General features: G+C 37.0%; 2 protein-coding genes across 3 annotated transcripts; both read left to right on the forward strand.

The window, feature by feature from the left end:
- Positions 1-474: 474 nt before the first annotated feature.
- LOC105838015 lies at positions 475-3,397 on the forward strand. Of its 2 annotated transcripts, XM_012683268.3 has the most exons (4): positions 475-601; positions 1,286-1,383; positions 1,627-2,028; positions 2,761-3,397. In XM_012683268.3, the coding sequence occupies exons 1-4, from the start codon at positions 590-592 to the stop codon at positions 2,969-2,971; spliced, it is 723 nt and encodes a 240-aa protein (XP_012538722.1). In that variant the 5' UTR covers positions 475-589; the 3' UTR covers positions 2,972-3,397. The 2 variants fall into 2 exon arrangements, with proteins under 2 accessions (XP_012538722.1, XP_036143527.1); XM_036287634.1 differs by having other exon boundaries at positions 475-1,383.
- A 5,739-nt stretch (positions 3,398-9,136) lies between these two features.
- Positions 9,137-15,697, forward strand: LOC105838013. The gene is made up of 2 exons (XM_012683266.3): positions 9,137-10,749; positions 13,311-15,697. Exons 1-2 carry the CDS (start codon positions 10,732-10,734, stop codon positions 14,160-14,162), a joined length of 870 nt encoding a protein of 289 aa, XP_012538720.1. The 5' UTR covers positions 9,137-10,731; the 3' UTR covers positions 14,163-15,697.
- The last annotated feature ends 1,218 nt before the right edge of the window (positions 15,698-16,915 follow it).

Consider the following 16,915-nt stretch of genomic DNA (forward strand, 5'->3'; position numbering starts at 1 on the left):
ATTTAAACCTGCGAATACCGTAACAACCTCACGCACAACCTCACTTGTTTATAAGCGTAAAACGTATACACGGAAAAAATAATTTTACTACAGTAATAAAAAAATGTAGCCGTATATATTTTTAAAAAAATAATTTTCTTACATTTTAAAATCCAAATAATTTTATAGGATGCTCAAACATGATGACAATGCTGCAAAAAGTTTTTACAGCTTTTAGCAACATTTATAATTATTTTAAGAGTCCAATAAAATCATTGTTATATCTAAAATAGAATTATACCTGTATCTAGTTAAATTTTTAAATATTTCAGTAAAATCGTGTAAACGTATAGATTCGTTCGTCGGGATTAGCATTTACGGCACTCACTGTAATACGAAGTTACGTCATGAATGAAAATCGGAAGAGCCCGGGAGATGCAATAGAAATTTTCAATCTCTTTGTAAGGCGAACTGGCGTGCTGAAGTTAAGGCGGAGGTCGGGCCCATGGGCGGGCCCCGCCGCTCCCGAAGGGGACCTATATAAGTAGACTCGCTCGGCGCATAAAGCGATCCTATAACACAATCACCTTCGCCTCATCATCAACCAGACATGCGCCCTCCTGTGAGTATCGTTACTCCTTTTTCTTTTCTGTCACCTGTTTCATTCATTCTAACCGTTGACATAACAGGAACTACTTTGTCCTCGAGGATAAACTTAATTTCCATAATTGGGTGAAGATATTTTTGTGCAATGTAACAATGTGCATTAATTGTGTAAACGATTGAATTTGTGTAAGAGTGAATTGTTTGCCTCGCGAATAAAATTGGCTTTAAGTGCAATGATGTGGATTAATTAACGAAATAGAATAGATTTTTTTTAGAAGAGATTTATTATAAGAGTAAAAAATGTTTATCTCGTAAATTTGATTCCACAAGGATTATATTAATTTCAGTGAAAGAGCAAATGTCTTAGAATTGTACAAAATATGTCATACTATTATAAATTTTTTTAAATGCACTTTTCACAGACAGAAAAATTATAATGATCATATTTATGTGGGTTCTAAGATTGTAAGTTAGATTTCAGTGGTTTGCGGTCGGATTGTTATAACCAGCGTTTGCATTCTTTTGATGAAGAAATGATCGTATCGAAATTTCACATAGCTTTATTGATTAAAGAAAATCACAGTAAATTACGATAATAGCGCATCGTTTTCGCGCCACCGACTTTTCTCTAATGCACATACGAGGCCATTGGAAAGTGTTCCGAATACCGAAACGTTTTTATGCAAATTTATGTCACCAGGTGCTGTTACTCTTGTTTTGCCTCGGCCTTGCGGTCGCCCAGCACAATCAACCGTATCCTGTGACTACCCCGGTGCCTATCTTAAAACAAATAAATAAGTGAGTGCTAGATTAACATTACGCAATCTGAATGAAAGCGAAAACGCAACGAGCACGCAACCGAATACGAGCGCGCTTCGAATTTCTTTTTTGCGTGAAAGTTCTTTTCTCAGAGCGGTATCTTCTTTACGATTCTTTGGAGTTTACTGTTTTACTTTTTTTTTTCAATTCTGAACAATGTACGAGTACGTGCACGTACGCGAGGAGACTGCGCAATGTTTGATCGACATCGATTTCCGACAGGCACAACGAAGATGGCAGCTACAGTTACGGTTTCGAGGCGGCGGACGGGTCGTATAAGATCGAGTCCAAGTATCCGAACGGCGAGATTTACGGCAAATATGGCTTCGTGGACGACACCGGGAAGGTGCGCGAGGTCGAGTACGGCGCGTCCAGGCGCGGCTTCGAGCCGGTCGGTGCTGGGATAAACGTGCCCCCGCCAACCTTGACCGGCAACGGCATCGCCGGGAACGCGAACGAACCCGAAGACGACGGGCAGTACCGCGAGGATCCGAACATCTATCACACCGATCCGCGCTACACTAACGGGGAACGTTATTACGATGTCGCACCTAAGTACAGACAGCCACCGATCGTCTACAATCCGCCGCAGCAGATTGCACCGGCTGCTTACGATCAACCGAGGTGAGTCGCGATAAATTTTAGCTCTTTAGATGTGATCTCGAAAACGTCCATCTTAATTTAAAACGCTTGAACGCGAATTTTCAATCGACTTCTGATCATCGATATCGACCAGCAATATAACTTCTGTATAACATAGATGTAAAGCATTACCTTTACGTATATGTTATATAGCAGTCTGCTGCGACAGGTTGCTTATGATCAATCGAAGTAGATATCGTGATGAACTTTAGATACACTCGCGAAAATGTCTGTCTTAATTAAAAATGCTTTAATGCGAATTTAAAATAGACTTCTGATCATTGATATCGCCCACCAAATCACGAATATCACAGCTATATAATATAGATGACACATTACGTTTACATGTATGTCATATAGCAATTATCTCTGTTTGCATATCTCAAATTTAAAATAAAGATTAATTATTGAAACTTTAGCAATTGGTTACATATATAAAATTACATGGCTTCTACATTAAAGTTATCAATTTTGATCGAAGTATGTTAGTTTTCATTCGATCAAATCAGTCGGATTAAAATGCACGCGGGAGGATCGACTCGCATCGCGGAGAACGCAAGGAGAGATAACGAGCGGGTTAAATGTCAAGTGAATCATTTGAGAGTACGGAGCTCGTGACTTGCTCAACTTGGCGATAAATCGGAGGTCGCACCTCCGCGCTTTAACCTGAAATGGGAAAGGAATCGCGATTAATTCAAATTTTCGACTTTTCAGGCATAAAGCGCCCGTCAAGCATCGACCGGCATCGGTGAGCTCACGATTCCAGTCAGTGGAATATCGACCGCAGTATCGAACGCAGTATCAGGGTCAACAGCTACAGTCTGCATATCCTTCGCTCGCGATTTCGGCCGATTCTCAAGGATTTGTCCCGACCAATATCGACAATGCCGGATTAGCATCTTACACGGTTCATTATAAACGATAAAAAAAAAAGGAGAAGGAAGAAAAGAGAAAGGGAGTCGAGCAATTGAATATGCGTGTATATATACTTTATATTCTTATATTCTGAGATTCGTTGCTCTGAATATTTATTTAATTACTGATATGTAAAACTGGTTGGTGTCGCCGTCGGAATATTTTCGATAACACACTGATTTTGTTGTGGCAATTTAGTGATAAATTGCATCAGTATATAGGCACTTTACGATTAGTTTTAACGTGTTTTTAGGCTGTATTTGCCTTTTGTTTACGCGAGTTTCGAATGAGACAGTATTTTCTACCTCCGGTTCGCCGACGTTTTCTCTCTACCGCTTTAGAAAAGTCTCTACCTCTTTCACAAAAAACAACATTTAAAAAAATGATATTAATATGACTAAATTTTTCAATTTGATTAAATTTCTTCAGTTCAAGTATTTATGCATTTAACTTAAATACATAAGATACTTGAACTTTAATTTAAGTATTTATATATTTAACTAAAATGTATGACTAAATTATATAAATACTTAAATTGAAGAAATTTAATCAAGTTGAAAAATTTAATCAAATTAACAACTTTTTTCTCAGTGATGAAAATGAACACTATATTTGCAAATAATTTGAAATCGACATTAAAGTCTTACTTATATATACTTAAGAGCACACACATTAAAAAAGTACCTAGAATGACAAGGCTCACTTGATATCTTTTATTTTTTAAAAGCTCTATATTATAAAAATAGAACTAAAAAGAATAAAATATAAATGGGCCTTTATATTTCAGCCCAAGTACTTTATATATGTGACATAAGAACATATTATACAATGTTGCACGAATCAAAGTAGAATATAACCGCGAAATCTAAAGAATGCGTTTATCTTAAATCGATTTATAATGATAATAATATCATTACATGCTGATCAACATATAATCAAACCTCATCAATGTACGCACCAGATTCAAGTCACACGTACCCAAATCCACGTAGTAATAGAGATTCCTAGGTCCTTGATTGAAAACGCAATTAGCATTTTTTTCCCCAGCATATGAGGAACGCCATCGGGCTACATCGGGACACACCCAAGAATTTTATCGTTGTGTAACATCTAAGGACTTAATGTGCTACCTTCGCACGCGGCCTTTCCGAATGCGCGTACGATAAAAATCCATGTGCATTGCGACCAATCGGATCCGCCATTCGATCTTTCCTCCGCATTCCTTATAGATCTTAGTCTTCGACGGTCCTTATTTTTTACACATTATTCGCGTCGGTCTATCTGTCTTCATGATAGATGCATAGAAATATAATTCACGTTTTATAAATTCCGTTATAAATTTGACTGATATTGTTTAAGTATTAGTGATAACCCTTAAAAGTTTATCTTATTATTTCGTCTGCGATGGAAATTGCACGTGAAATTAAATTTTAATTAAACGGTGCTGTCATTCGAGGAGATAATATAAAATTCCTCTTAAGATAATATCAGTTACGAAACATATAAGAATAAATTTTGTAAGAAAAATATATTTAATAAAACCTAAAAAAACACATATGTATTGCCTTCTTTTGATGTTTTATCATTCGTTTGTGATGGCAGCTGTGAATTCCTGCATGAATATAACAGGAACAGTTGGGGCTCGTGCCAGAGTTTCAGCTTCTGGTTTTGGATCCTAATCTGCACGCATGAGACTTACACGTCGTGCATACCTGATACGTGGAGAGTGCTACACGGACCACCGCCCAAGTCCACCTTTCACAATATAATCCGCGATCTACTCGATTCCGGCGCGAGATCAGCGACTACCACTCAATCGAGCACATCGAGTGCATCGAGACATTAGTTCTACGAGAGCAAAATTTGATAGAATTTCTCATAAGACTTTCTTTAAAAAAATTCTTAATTATCAAAATATCGATTATATTAGAAAGACTAGAGAGATAATTATAAATAAAATATACAGAAAATAACTAAAACAAAGTGCTTTTTAGCGCGTCAAAAAATGTCAATTTTTTTATTGCTGTAATATTATACTTTAGTATTGCGTAATATTTAACGCCCATTTATTGCCGTAATACATTCCGTGTGTAAAATTCATATATTTTTTGTTAAGATATTTAAAAAAAAAAAATGTAATCTTAAAAATAAAAGTATATGCAAAATGTTACGTATGATGACTTGTCGATTCTGAATCGATTTTTCATTTCCTTGTCTTCGGTATACGTATTTAATCGCGGCGTGACATGCGTGTACACATGCACGCAGTATCGCGATTCCGCGTTCACTCTCGAGACATTCTGATGCAAGGCGTGGTGCGACGGTCTGGTGCGCCAGATGTCGGCAGAACTTGCTTTCCTTTATCGGCATAATATACACGTATAACTTTCCTCTTTTTGTCGCAGCCATGTAATTATAAAACAAGCCGATTCGCGCTAAGTCGGCCAAGAGTTATTTGTATCACTCATCGAGACGCAATATGATATTGCATTAGAATGATTATGTATTTACGCTTATAAATTTTATTCTTCGATCCGTATTATTTACGATGCGCCGGAGTTTACTGAACTGTGTTATGAATTGCAACGAAGATTGAATAGAAGAGAAATTAGCATTTTTTTCGTCGTAACATGTTTCATCACTGATTACTCCTGCAATCGAAAATTCACACGCGTGGTTCTCAATAAACTACTACCAATTACAATTAGAGCAAGCTTCATTCATATTCATTTCACACGTTAAAAAACGTATGAAATTTAATGAGATAATTAATAAACGTCACGTTTTCTTCACGAGACTTATTCTTTTTATTCCTTTAATTTATACAACGGGATTTTAATTAATTTTTTATATTGAGTCCATTACAACGTAAAACTCATTGTTGACACAAAAATTTACAATTTTACAGTTTTGCTTAAGTAACATTTCCTACGTTGCATTTTAATGTAAAAAACAATTTTAGAAAAATTGCTTATATAATATAAAAAATAATTTTATTATATTTTAGTTTTCAATATTGAACATTTTGAAATGTAAAGTAAATGTAACAGTTGATACTATGTAATAAAATAATTTATACGTAATTGTGTGTGGTATTCCATATACTGGTTCTTTTTTTTTGATTATGCGCGCGTGCTACAACAGACAGAACGACTTTTAGATAGTTTAAACGCTAATTATACCACCTTCTCTTACTAGCGAGCGCCGAACACACCATCGACTTTTTGCGGACACGAGATCCAGTTCCCGCGCGAGCCGTGTGATCGAGTTGTCGTTAAGCTCGGACAATCCTTTCCGATTGTTGCATAAAAATAGAAAGTCGTAACATTTAATCGGAAGAAGCTGCTAGGCGAGTCGTCATCGGTCCGTTAAAAAAATCGTGCGTTTCGTTACTCCGGAAAAAAACTGTCACCAATTGTCGGACATTCTTGACAATTACGTTGACATTTTGCTGTCGGATTATTTGCAGCAAGAGGCTGCCGGCTGGCTTTTGTCGCAAATCGTTGCGGCAATTGTCCGTGATAGTTACGTAATAAAAATAGGGGAACGGCGCGAAGCGCGAGACGCAGGGAAAATGTGCCAACATTGTAAACAACATTGCTGAACGTCCTACGGTCGCGTATCAAGGAACTAACTCAAGGTACTAATCTGAGATGATCTATATCAGTAAATGTCACGGCTAGCAGCGGGCGTTGCGACCTGCAACTATTTTCGAAGAGAGCGACTTGTGAAAGGCGAGACTTGCATATTATACCTCACAGCAAATTGTACATAACTCTGTGTGCATCATGTATGATTGGATAATACTTCTTGAATTAAAGGGAAATTTACGATGGGACCTACTTAATCTTTTTAAAGGAGAAGAGGGTATTATGACTTTTTGTAAGTGTTATGGTCACATAATTATTGCGTGAAATTCTAGTGATTACTTGGAATTTGTTTAGTAGCTTGCAGTTAATATGCTAATATTCAGCCGATTTTTGTTACAAGGCGTTTTTATTACTGTTTTTTTATAAAATCAATTTTGTAACTCTAGTGAAAGAGTCACATTATTACTTGTTCCTCTTTTATTATGCAATGTCATAACATTTTTATGAATAACACATATTAGATATTTTACAACATCTAATATTTTAGAATCCTAAATAATAAATATATATAAATAATAAATAAATATTTTATAATTTCAAGTATAGAATCAACTTGTGTGTGTACACCATACTGATAAAAGAAAATATTAACTTTTTAATTTAAAATATTAATTATTAACAAGATATTGTACAAAAAAATGTAAATAGAAATCACAATATAATCTTCTCTATTATTAGAAAATTATGAATCCGACATATTTTCGTATTTTATGTTTAATAAAAAAAGAATTATAAATTTACTAATTCTTGTTTAAATTCATTAACTAATCGAATTGAATTAAATATGCTTTATTAAATATTAAAAATATTCTTGTGACGTTCTCTGATATGTTGCTACTTTTCCTAATCGAAGCAATCGACACTAACATAACATGTGGTTTTTGACTATCACCGATTAATTCAAAGCAACTTTATAAATCTAAAACAGTATAATAAAGAGATGATTTAATACAAGCAAGATCCAATGGTTGGACCAATTGGCTTATTATAAAATTCAGAATATTTTTCGTAATAAAAAAAGATCGATATATTGGTTCCTTTCACCGTGCAGCATTGGGGCTACCACGAAATCTTCGGCGAAATGAAATTGTAAATGCAACATAATTCAGGTCATTCATGGACGATTATTGCGGGTTTTAATCGTGAGTACGTCTCGTGGATATCACCGTTAAACCATAATATCGTAATCGCCTTGAAAACCTTGAACGCAATTGCATTATACAAGGACGAGAAACAAAAAGGACTTCCATCATTTTTCAAGAAATTTGTATATATATATATATATATATATATATATAATTATGCACGCACAGTTTACATAAATACATTCTTTAACTGCACCGTTATACGCTTAATCATTGTTTGCTTCAAATTTCAAGAGTCCTTGAATTTATTTATTTAAAGAGAGAGAAAGTACAATATAATTTTATAGAATATTAAAGTTATCAGTGAGGATAGTCAACCTATATTATTAATTGGCATTTGATGTGGTGCAAAAAATTAACTTACAAAATAATAGGTGAGAATATTGACTGATTGGTTGACCGGTCGTCTAATATGCCGATAGAAAGTTACAAAATGCCGATCCATCGCATAATTTCACAGGCGGAACCGATGCAATCCGCGGCGCGTTTCGTGAAACTCCGGTGAAAACATCACCTGAATGACCAGCCGGTCGACCTACAAAGGCCGTAGTTCCATTTTACCAAATCGCTACTCAACCTTGCATTCGGTCAGTTCAAGGAACGAGAACCACGCCATTAACATTTTGAGGCTCAATGCCGCGCTTTCCGTCTTTCGGACTACGTGAAATTTAACGGAAACCAGACAGCACATTTTAAAAACATTTTTGTAAAAATGCTATTTGTATTTGTATGTTTCTTTCTTCCGCTTATAATATGCGTATATTTTATTCATGAAAATAATTGCTCGGAGTATATATGTAACGTAGGATCCACTTGTGTAGATTTATAATAGAATGTTTCTTTGTAAGCTTGTACTATCTATCCTATCGATATTTGATTTTGAAATATGTATAATCAAATCAGGGCGGGGCGATATGTAATAACACTTTCTCTTTTTCAAGATATCACTTGAGCATGAGCGAGCGAGAGTGAGTGTCACGGGGCAGAACGTATTGTTAAGATTGATATTACATAAGCTTGAATGCTTTAAATCGCGGTCAATTACACTTGATCCTCCATATGTCAACAATCTCATGCAATTTATGTGTTCACAAGAAATGTGATTTCGGCGGAAAGTACTGCAATAGCACATTGAGAAAGAGTTTGATAATAAGCACATTTAATGAAATAAAAATTTCAATTACACATTTTATTAATATGGCCAAATATATTAGTAATACTTAATAATTATATTAACAAACCAAAAACTCATATAGTAATAATAACTAATTGATATTAAATATTACAAAATATTTGATTATATTAACCGAAATTTTATTTGAAATTATTTTATCAAAGCTTAGTATCTTTTATCTGAATTAATTATTATTATCAAAATGTTTTTCCGTCCATAAAAAAACACAGTATACCGTTCATAAAAAAACTTATGGCTGCTCATCAAACTTTAACGGTTAATGGTCAAGTATGCACAATAATATACTTATATAAAGTTTTTTATACTTTATTCTTTCGTAAGTTAGATAATAATTTAACCTTTTAAGATATTAAGATAACTTTTAAAGCATGCGCATTTAATCATACAGATAAAAAGCTTACAAAAAATATCTCATTTTGAGTTATAGAGTACAGCATCGTGTAGTATTCATTTTGCGCTAATAATTTTTAATTATTGTGCTTTATTATACCTAAAAAAATATTTACACGGATAGAATGACTTTGTTAAAGTGCCTTAAAAAAAACAATTTTTTATTAATTATGTGATACACTTAAGTTGGTCACTAAACTGTCAAAACTTTTTGCAATATTGCTAATTATTGTCTAAACATCATATTTTTGACGTTTCAATAAAAAAATTATTTTCAAATCTATACCTATACAGCTAGATTTTTAGATATTTCAAAAAATCGTACTTCCTGCATGTAAGTTTCTATATATGCATAATAAATATTATGCGAATTTAAATTCTGCAAGTTGCAGACCAATTTTTGGAATGTACGCGTTCAGGGTAGTTGCACGAAAAGGTGCGTGACACGGGAGTTGCAAAACCCGTCAAGTTAGTGGTCCAATACTGGACTTAAAATGACTGCATTGCGAAGTAAAGGCTAAACGACATGGCGTAAATAAAACAACTCGTTCTTTTTTATGACTTATCCCCTTTTTGCGACCGGGAGGCGAGACGGTGACCAGTGATAAGAACAAGCGCACTCGTCAAATTATTTGAAACGGCATTGCTCCTGTGTAATTTCTCTCTCATGGTTCCCCCCTCGATCTATATCTCTATCTATACCGCTGCTGTTTTACATAATATCTCACCTTAGAAACCCGGCACACCAGTTTCACAAAACCGATCCAATTTTTCGTCGGGGCGGGTTACATGATCGTCGTGTCGACTGCCAATTTCTAAGCGGGATCTGTCCTGCTCATTCAAGAAGACAGTCAACGGGCAAAGGGAATGTTTCCCAACCAGTATCGATTCCCGAATTGCTTCGTCTCTGACAGCGTACACAGCCAACAGAAATGATAGAACCGAAGTTTATGGAATACATAGACCGCATAGGATAGATAGGAAAAGCAGATAGAAGTGATAAAGTCTTTCGCAGCAGCTTGATTCGAGCATTACGCTCCTAATGACGAAACTCCACCAGTAATCGATCCGCGGATCAGCCAACCGAGCGACGCTTGCTGCGATTTTCCAGATTCCCGAGAAATCAGAGCGGGCTGGTGGGGAATATTTAGGGGATATAAGGTGCTGTAACCGAGACAAGGCGATCGTACGTACGTACGGGAGTCGAATAGATAGTGAAAGTCCCCCGGAGCGCACAGGAGTGCAGCGGGAGGGAGCGGGGGTCGGCAGGAACGGGGGGGCTCCAGTAAGGTATATGAGGGCCTCAGTTCGAGCAATCGCCGGTACTCTAGCCTCGCTGCCTACTTACATTCACACACACTAACACAACGACCGACCGCCGGGAAACACGATGCACACCCTCGCGACGGTACGTATCTGAGGTGCATCATCAACTCCCATCGTCGTCCCGCGCGTCGTCGTTCTCCTCGCGTTCTAGTCGCCTCTGGCGGATCTCTGTCCCGAAAAAAGAAGGAAAACAAAATGCGAGAAACCGCGTGTGATGTGATATTGTGGCTGTGACCAGTGCATACCCGTACGTGAGCTTGGAAAATTGCCGCTAGAAGTCCTGAGGAGTCCTTTCTGATTTTCATTTCTTTCAATCAACGGGGTCTTTAGATTTCTCTCGTCTTTCCCTGTGCCTCTTTGCTTGTTAGCAATATAGACTATTGAAAGGAACGTTATAAATACCTCTAACTGTCTCTATGAAGAGACTCGTGTCATAGTTTATTACAAAAGTTGTACACAAAGTCGTAAAACTAAATCTCGCGATCGTGATCGATGAATAAATAACGATTATGGCCGCGATCCTCTTTATATTTCTGTTGCCTTCTCCGAGTTAATTTATTAACGTTTCATCCCGCCTTTCTTTTCACCATTCAAGAATCACGATTCTAGCTAATTCAAGCTCGTCGGAATCGTTAAGAAGCGAAACGGCGATCAGTAACGGCCGACATCAGCGCGTAGGCTTGGTCGGGCGTTGCACAACTCCCGTGTGATCCCGTTTCCTACTTTCTTCCACGTCGTGGAAAAATTTATTAAGGTTTCACCTATTATGAGCCGCCGCGAGAGACGCATTTATTTTTATAGCACGCGCCTACTGACGCTTGCGAAAAGACGATTATATAATTCGTCATTATGTTCGAGCGCGCGGTCGCGTGCGGTGGCCGAAAGACGAGAAATGCGACCGGCTCTCGAGGTCGGTTGCACCAGCATCAGTTAACCATGGTTAATTAACTCCCCTGCCGTGAAAAGTGCGCCATGTAAGACTATTGTGTTTCACTCTCCTCTCCGTTCTCCTGCGACAAAGACATTCTGGGCTCTCGAAACACCTTTTTTTATTATTAAAAAAAATTGTGTAGAAACACACAAAAAAGTATAATTAATTCATATTTGTAATTTAAATTCCCTAAGAACAATATGGAAAGCGAAATATATAGAGCATAAGCGAAGTAAATAAAAGGAAATAAAAGTTATCAATTAATATTGAACATTATATGTAAAACAGCTGTTATATATCGGGTAATAGAAATTTATATTAACATAAATCAATGAGAAATAATGACGAATTAATGTAACAGCGTGGCATAATACGATAAAAGCAAATAATTTCACGACATAGAGATTTAATTAACAGTCCAATTAACATAAATTATTTAATTTATATCTACTGATATTCAAATGCCTTCTCTCGGCATTTCACGTTCGCTCATTCGGAGTTACAGGAAGCATACTATGCAGATCGAATGAATTAATTATTTCTTGTTAATTTTAGAATCGGCACGCGGCCGTAATCGCGAGCGTATGGAACGAATAGGGGGCGCGTATATGGTCACGCGTGGACGATCGCGATTAATAACTCGATTTATCGGTTTTCCCCTGTGCGTTCGTAACGCGATTTCCGTGACTCGCGACCTGTTCTACTCGCGGAATCCGGTATCCTTTGAGCTCCGCGCGATCTACTACTCTCGATCGTGTCATAATCTGACGGTTAAGGTTTTGCCTGATATCCTATTGAATCAAAATTTTTTAATCCACGTGTTGAAGCGCGATGATCTCACTGCATTTCACGAAGTTAACGATTCATACATCAAAAAAAATTTCAATTATATTATCGCATAATATAATCTTAAGTTGTAGACAAATATTATATTTTAATTTCAATATTATAATAGTTATCTAAAGAGCATTATATAATTTTTTTTATAATAATGGTATTAAAAGATGTTATTTCTTGTTTAAAGATGTTATTTTTTATCCAATATTTTTTCCTTTTGATTCAATAAAAATTATTATCGAATATATTTTTTTAATAAAACAACAAAATTCTTTATATAAACATTATTTGTTTAAGATCAACAAATTCTTTGGAAAAAAATTTATATATATTGCTTATACATGTGAATATTAATTTGAGACTAATTTTTTGCGTAACATGACACAACATATCTATCTTTGCGTCACGTGCAAAGATGCTCTATTTTGTATCAAACCTCGATACTCTTTTCTTTGCAAAAATGTAATAAATACTATAAGAATGGCAATATAAAATTCAATAAATCTAGCGGCACTAAAGCGAGGAGCTGTAAAATGCTCGATAAGTCGCTCGATAAGAATTATCAGCGATTTTTTTTTTGTAATTAATTTGTCTCTTCATAAGTTTTAAGATTATTAAAATTAGATTATAAAAATAAAAATGCTACAAAATGGCGGAACAAATTTAAAAATAATGACTTAGTTTTGGAATACAAATTATTTAATTATAATTTAGTTTATGTAACTAAATTGAATAGAGAAAGATAAATGTGCAACTAGCTAGACGTAAAGAAAAGTTGCAATTCTACTGATACGTAAGCAGCGTTCAGTGGTACATGCCCCGAATATGTCCGAGCATGTGAAAAGCGACAAACTGACAGTGCTTCCGTGTTTCAGGTAGCAACGGTGCTTACCGCGCTGTTGGCAGTGTCGGCACAGCAGTACCAGCAACCCGGCAATTACGTTGATGATTACGCCCAGTATGACGCCCAACGGCCTAGCCAACCGACTCCACGTAGCTATGCGACCGACCCGGATCGTCAAGCGGCCGCGCCGAAGCCGACACCGGTTGCGATCCTAAAGCAGATTAATCGTCACAACGAGGACGGTTCATATACGTATGGTTTTGAAGGTGCGGATGGCTCCTTCAAGATCGAGACCAAGTTGCCGACCGGCGACGTGAAGGGCAAATATGGTTTCGTCGACGACACAGGCAAGGTCCGCATAGTCGAGTACGGCGCGAATCAGTACGGTTTCCAACCGGCCGGTGAAGGCATCACCGTGGCCCCGCCAACCTTGTACGACGAGACCACCAGCAAGGAAGCCCTTGAGGCGCAGGCCTACGAGGAGTTGCAGCAACAACAGCAACAACAACAGCAGCGGCAACTGGCTCGTCCGGCTTACCAGCAACAGTCGCATACCCAGGCTGTGTACGCTCCCGCGCAGGTAGCCCCAAGCAGACCCGCGCTCCCTAAACCGCCCATTTTCACCCCGGCCGCTGCGGCACCTGCACCTCAGGCGCAACGACAGTCCCTGTTAGCGCAAGCCTACGCCGAACCTGCGCCCCCCTCGCAGCTCTACAATCAGGGACCGGCTCAGTTCACTTCTCCGTCGTCGGATCAGAACGACCGTCCCCAACCGCAGACCCGCAGCGGCGGTGGCGGTATCCTGGACCAGCTCGCCAGGGACTACGCTCTACCGCAGGGAGTAGCGCCGCCGTTGCACGACATCAGCTTCGGCTACTACTAGGCCGTCTAGTCCTGTTCCCTTTGTCTACCGAAGAGTAGTAGAGCCTGGAATTCAATCGTTGGAGCCTCAACAAAATTTCATATCGCTCAACTGTAACGCTTTATTCAAACTCTAATATGTTTCGTAGGATAGCTATAGTACTATAGTACCATAGTATAGCCATCAAAAGCTACCGAGTATTACGATTGATCCCAGGCTTGACTGCTCGTTCTGGTTGCGTGTTGGTCTTGTATTCTATTCGTGAATAGGACGCGTCGGCGGCTGGATAACTCGTCGTAATCGCGGCGTGGACCACTCTTCCCGAAGCGAACGGCACTGTGATTGATGATCGTCGCGAATAGATCATTTATTGCAATCAGAAGTTGAGAACTGTTAGTCTATTAACATCTGAAACTGCGACAAACAACCGAAAAACAATGACCTTATTTTGTCATGCAACACGATTTCCTCATCTTAATTATATTTAATTAATAATTAAAGATATGTATTAATGACAAAAATGATAGATCTCATATATTTCACATTGCATCGTTTCATTAGTAGTAAACTGTGTCAGCAAAAGATAAAATACAATTTTGAGAGAAATTAATACATTGTTCAAATGGATTTTTGGCTTTGTTATATTTTCTTCTTTTCGACTTTGAATATAAAATTAGATAAAAGAATTTTTTTTTAAGAAATTAAAAAAAATATTGATATTTTCAATAGACAAATGACAAAGGTGTGAGTTCTCGACTTCTTTCTTTAATTATTTGTTTTCATCAATCGATATTTTCATATTCAGGGATTTGATATCATCTTTCAGTCAATAATTGAAATTATTGTTGTGCACATCGTTAAAGAATTGTCTGGATAATAAAACGGGTTAAGTGATTAAGTGATAATTGTAAAAAGAATGTAAATAAAATTTCTCATCTCTCCCTTCGGTAGGCGTTCGCTTTTACTCCGGAAAACGCAATTCACCACCGTTGCGATCAATTAGAATTGCGTTTTCACGACGACGTTCCTCGAGAATGTTATGCTAATTGGGCGTGCTTGCTATTGTAATTAGATTATTGTAAGGTAATTCGAGTGGAATAAAGTGAGGCCAATACTAAATTCCACCGCCTGTGTTGTAGATCGTAAAAAATTTCCGTACAATGCATACGGTACGACGAGATTTCCTGATTTCACCTTTCCAATTACGCTCCTCGTTAGCCATAAAGACCTTCGATGTTCATATGTTCTAAACGCGCAAGAGAACAAAGTCATATCTTCACTCGCACGTAGTCTATATTCAATTCTAAATCACCGGATTGTTCTTCCTTTACAAACACGGTAAGAATATTGTGGAAACTACATGGTAACGACGACAATACGCATTCAATTATATATATGTATGTATTTTTTTTTTTAAGAAATGGTATACTTAATTGACATTAATTGTACAAAAAATTATTTCTTAATAGTATTGGTTTAGACAGATTTATTTTGTTTATAATTTTTATGATATTCTGTAAAAATAAGCTTCATATTCCCTGATGATATTTTCGATAGTCTTTGTATTAAAAATTCTTAAAAATTTTATAAATCTTTATTTTTTTATTAAATTCTTTCCGCAGATGTACACTAAAACAATTTATAAACGCCTGATGCAATGGCAACCAAAGTCACACTGTTGTAAGAACGGCTGCAATTTTATATTGCTCCCCCCTTTTGACTTCGATAGATTACGAAAGTAAGCCGCGAGTAAACCGGTCCGATTTCTCACAGGTTAAATTTTCGCATCGCAACAACCTTGCCTATAGCCTTTATCTTCTGCTTTTTTTCTCGGTTGCCAAAATCGCACGTTCTCACGTCCTGTTCGCTTCGCGATGATACGCGCAAATGATTCGCGATCCCCTCGGAATTTTATTACGACAATTCGGCAAAGTTTCAGGAAATATTCACCACTTCCAGAAATATCTAGAACACAATCGCGTCCTGTTACATCGAACAAAGGGGTTCTACTTTCGTTCTCAGAAAGTCAGTCTCAAGGTGAGCGAGCTGGCGCTATATTTTTCTCTCTTCACAAGTTTCTCAGCGATCGGTTCGGCGCAAAAAAGTGCGTACACGCTATGCGAAGAATTATTACGTATTGTAAACTGTCGACGAAACGCGACCTTGTTGGCCCCGCCAACAATTTTCGCCACTCTACTTCCTGCATCTTTCGTAACAAGTGGTCAGAAATAATATCGCGGTGTATATATATACGCTATAGGCATTTCTTTATCGATTACAGTCCTTGTCTGTCTATTAATGCCGCGATTTTAAAATTTGCGCTGTTGTAAGCGTTACTGACTTATGTGACAATCTGCAAACTCTTACAAGCTAAAAACACTGGACATATACGAGAATACGTTAATTATATCATTCATTCGAATTATATTTCCGAATTTATAGAGTCCAATAATACTCAGCCTGTTGCAAAGTAAGCTCTTTTTGAGCATGGAACTCTATGAACGAGAGCAACTTATTAATAAGACAAACTGTGCATTATGCAAATCACTTACCAAGAAGATCTTGAAAGCGGTAGTAGCATTACCTCTCGTATATGTGTCCTTGACCAATTGTTTGTCATGCCATCATGATTTCATGATTTGTCGATGAAGGTGGTAAATCCTCGTTAGCGCTGCTAATAAAGAATATTATATTATATATTATACAATTCTTTAATTAATATACTGGAAACAGTTAAGAGGATACCAGCGTGATGGTCAAATTTGATCAGAGTT

The sequence above is a fragment of the Monomorium pharaonis genome, chromosome 5, assembly GCF_013373865.1.
Source record: "Monomorium pharaonis isolate MP-MQ-018 chromosome 5, ASM1337386v2, whole genome shotgun sequence".
Taxonomy (NCBI): Eukaryota; Metazoa; Arthropoda; class Insecta; order Hymenoptera; family Formicidae; genus Monomorium; species Monomorium pharaonis.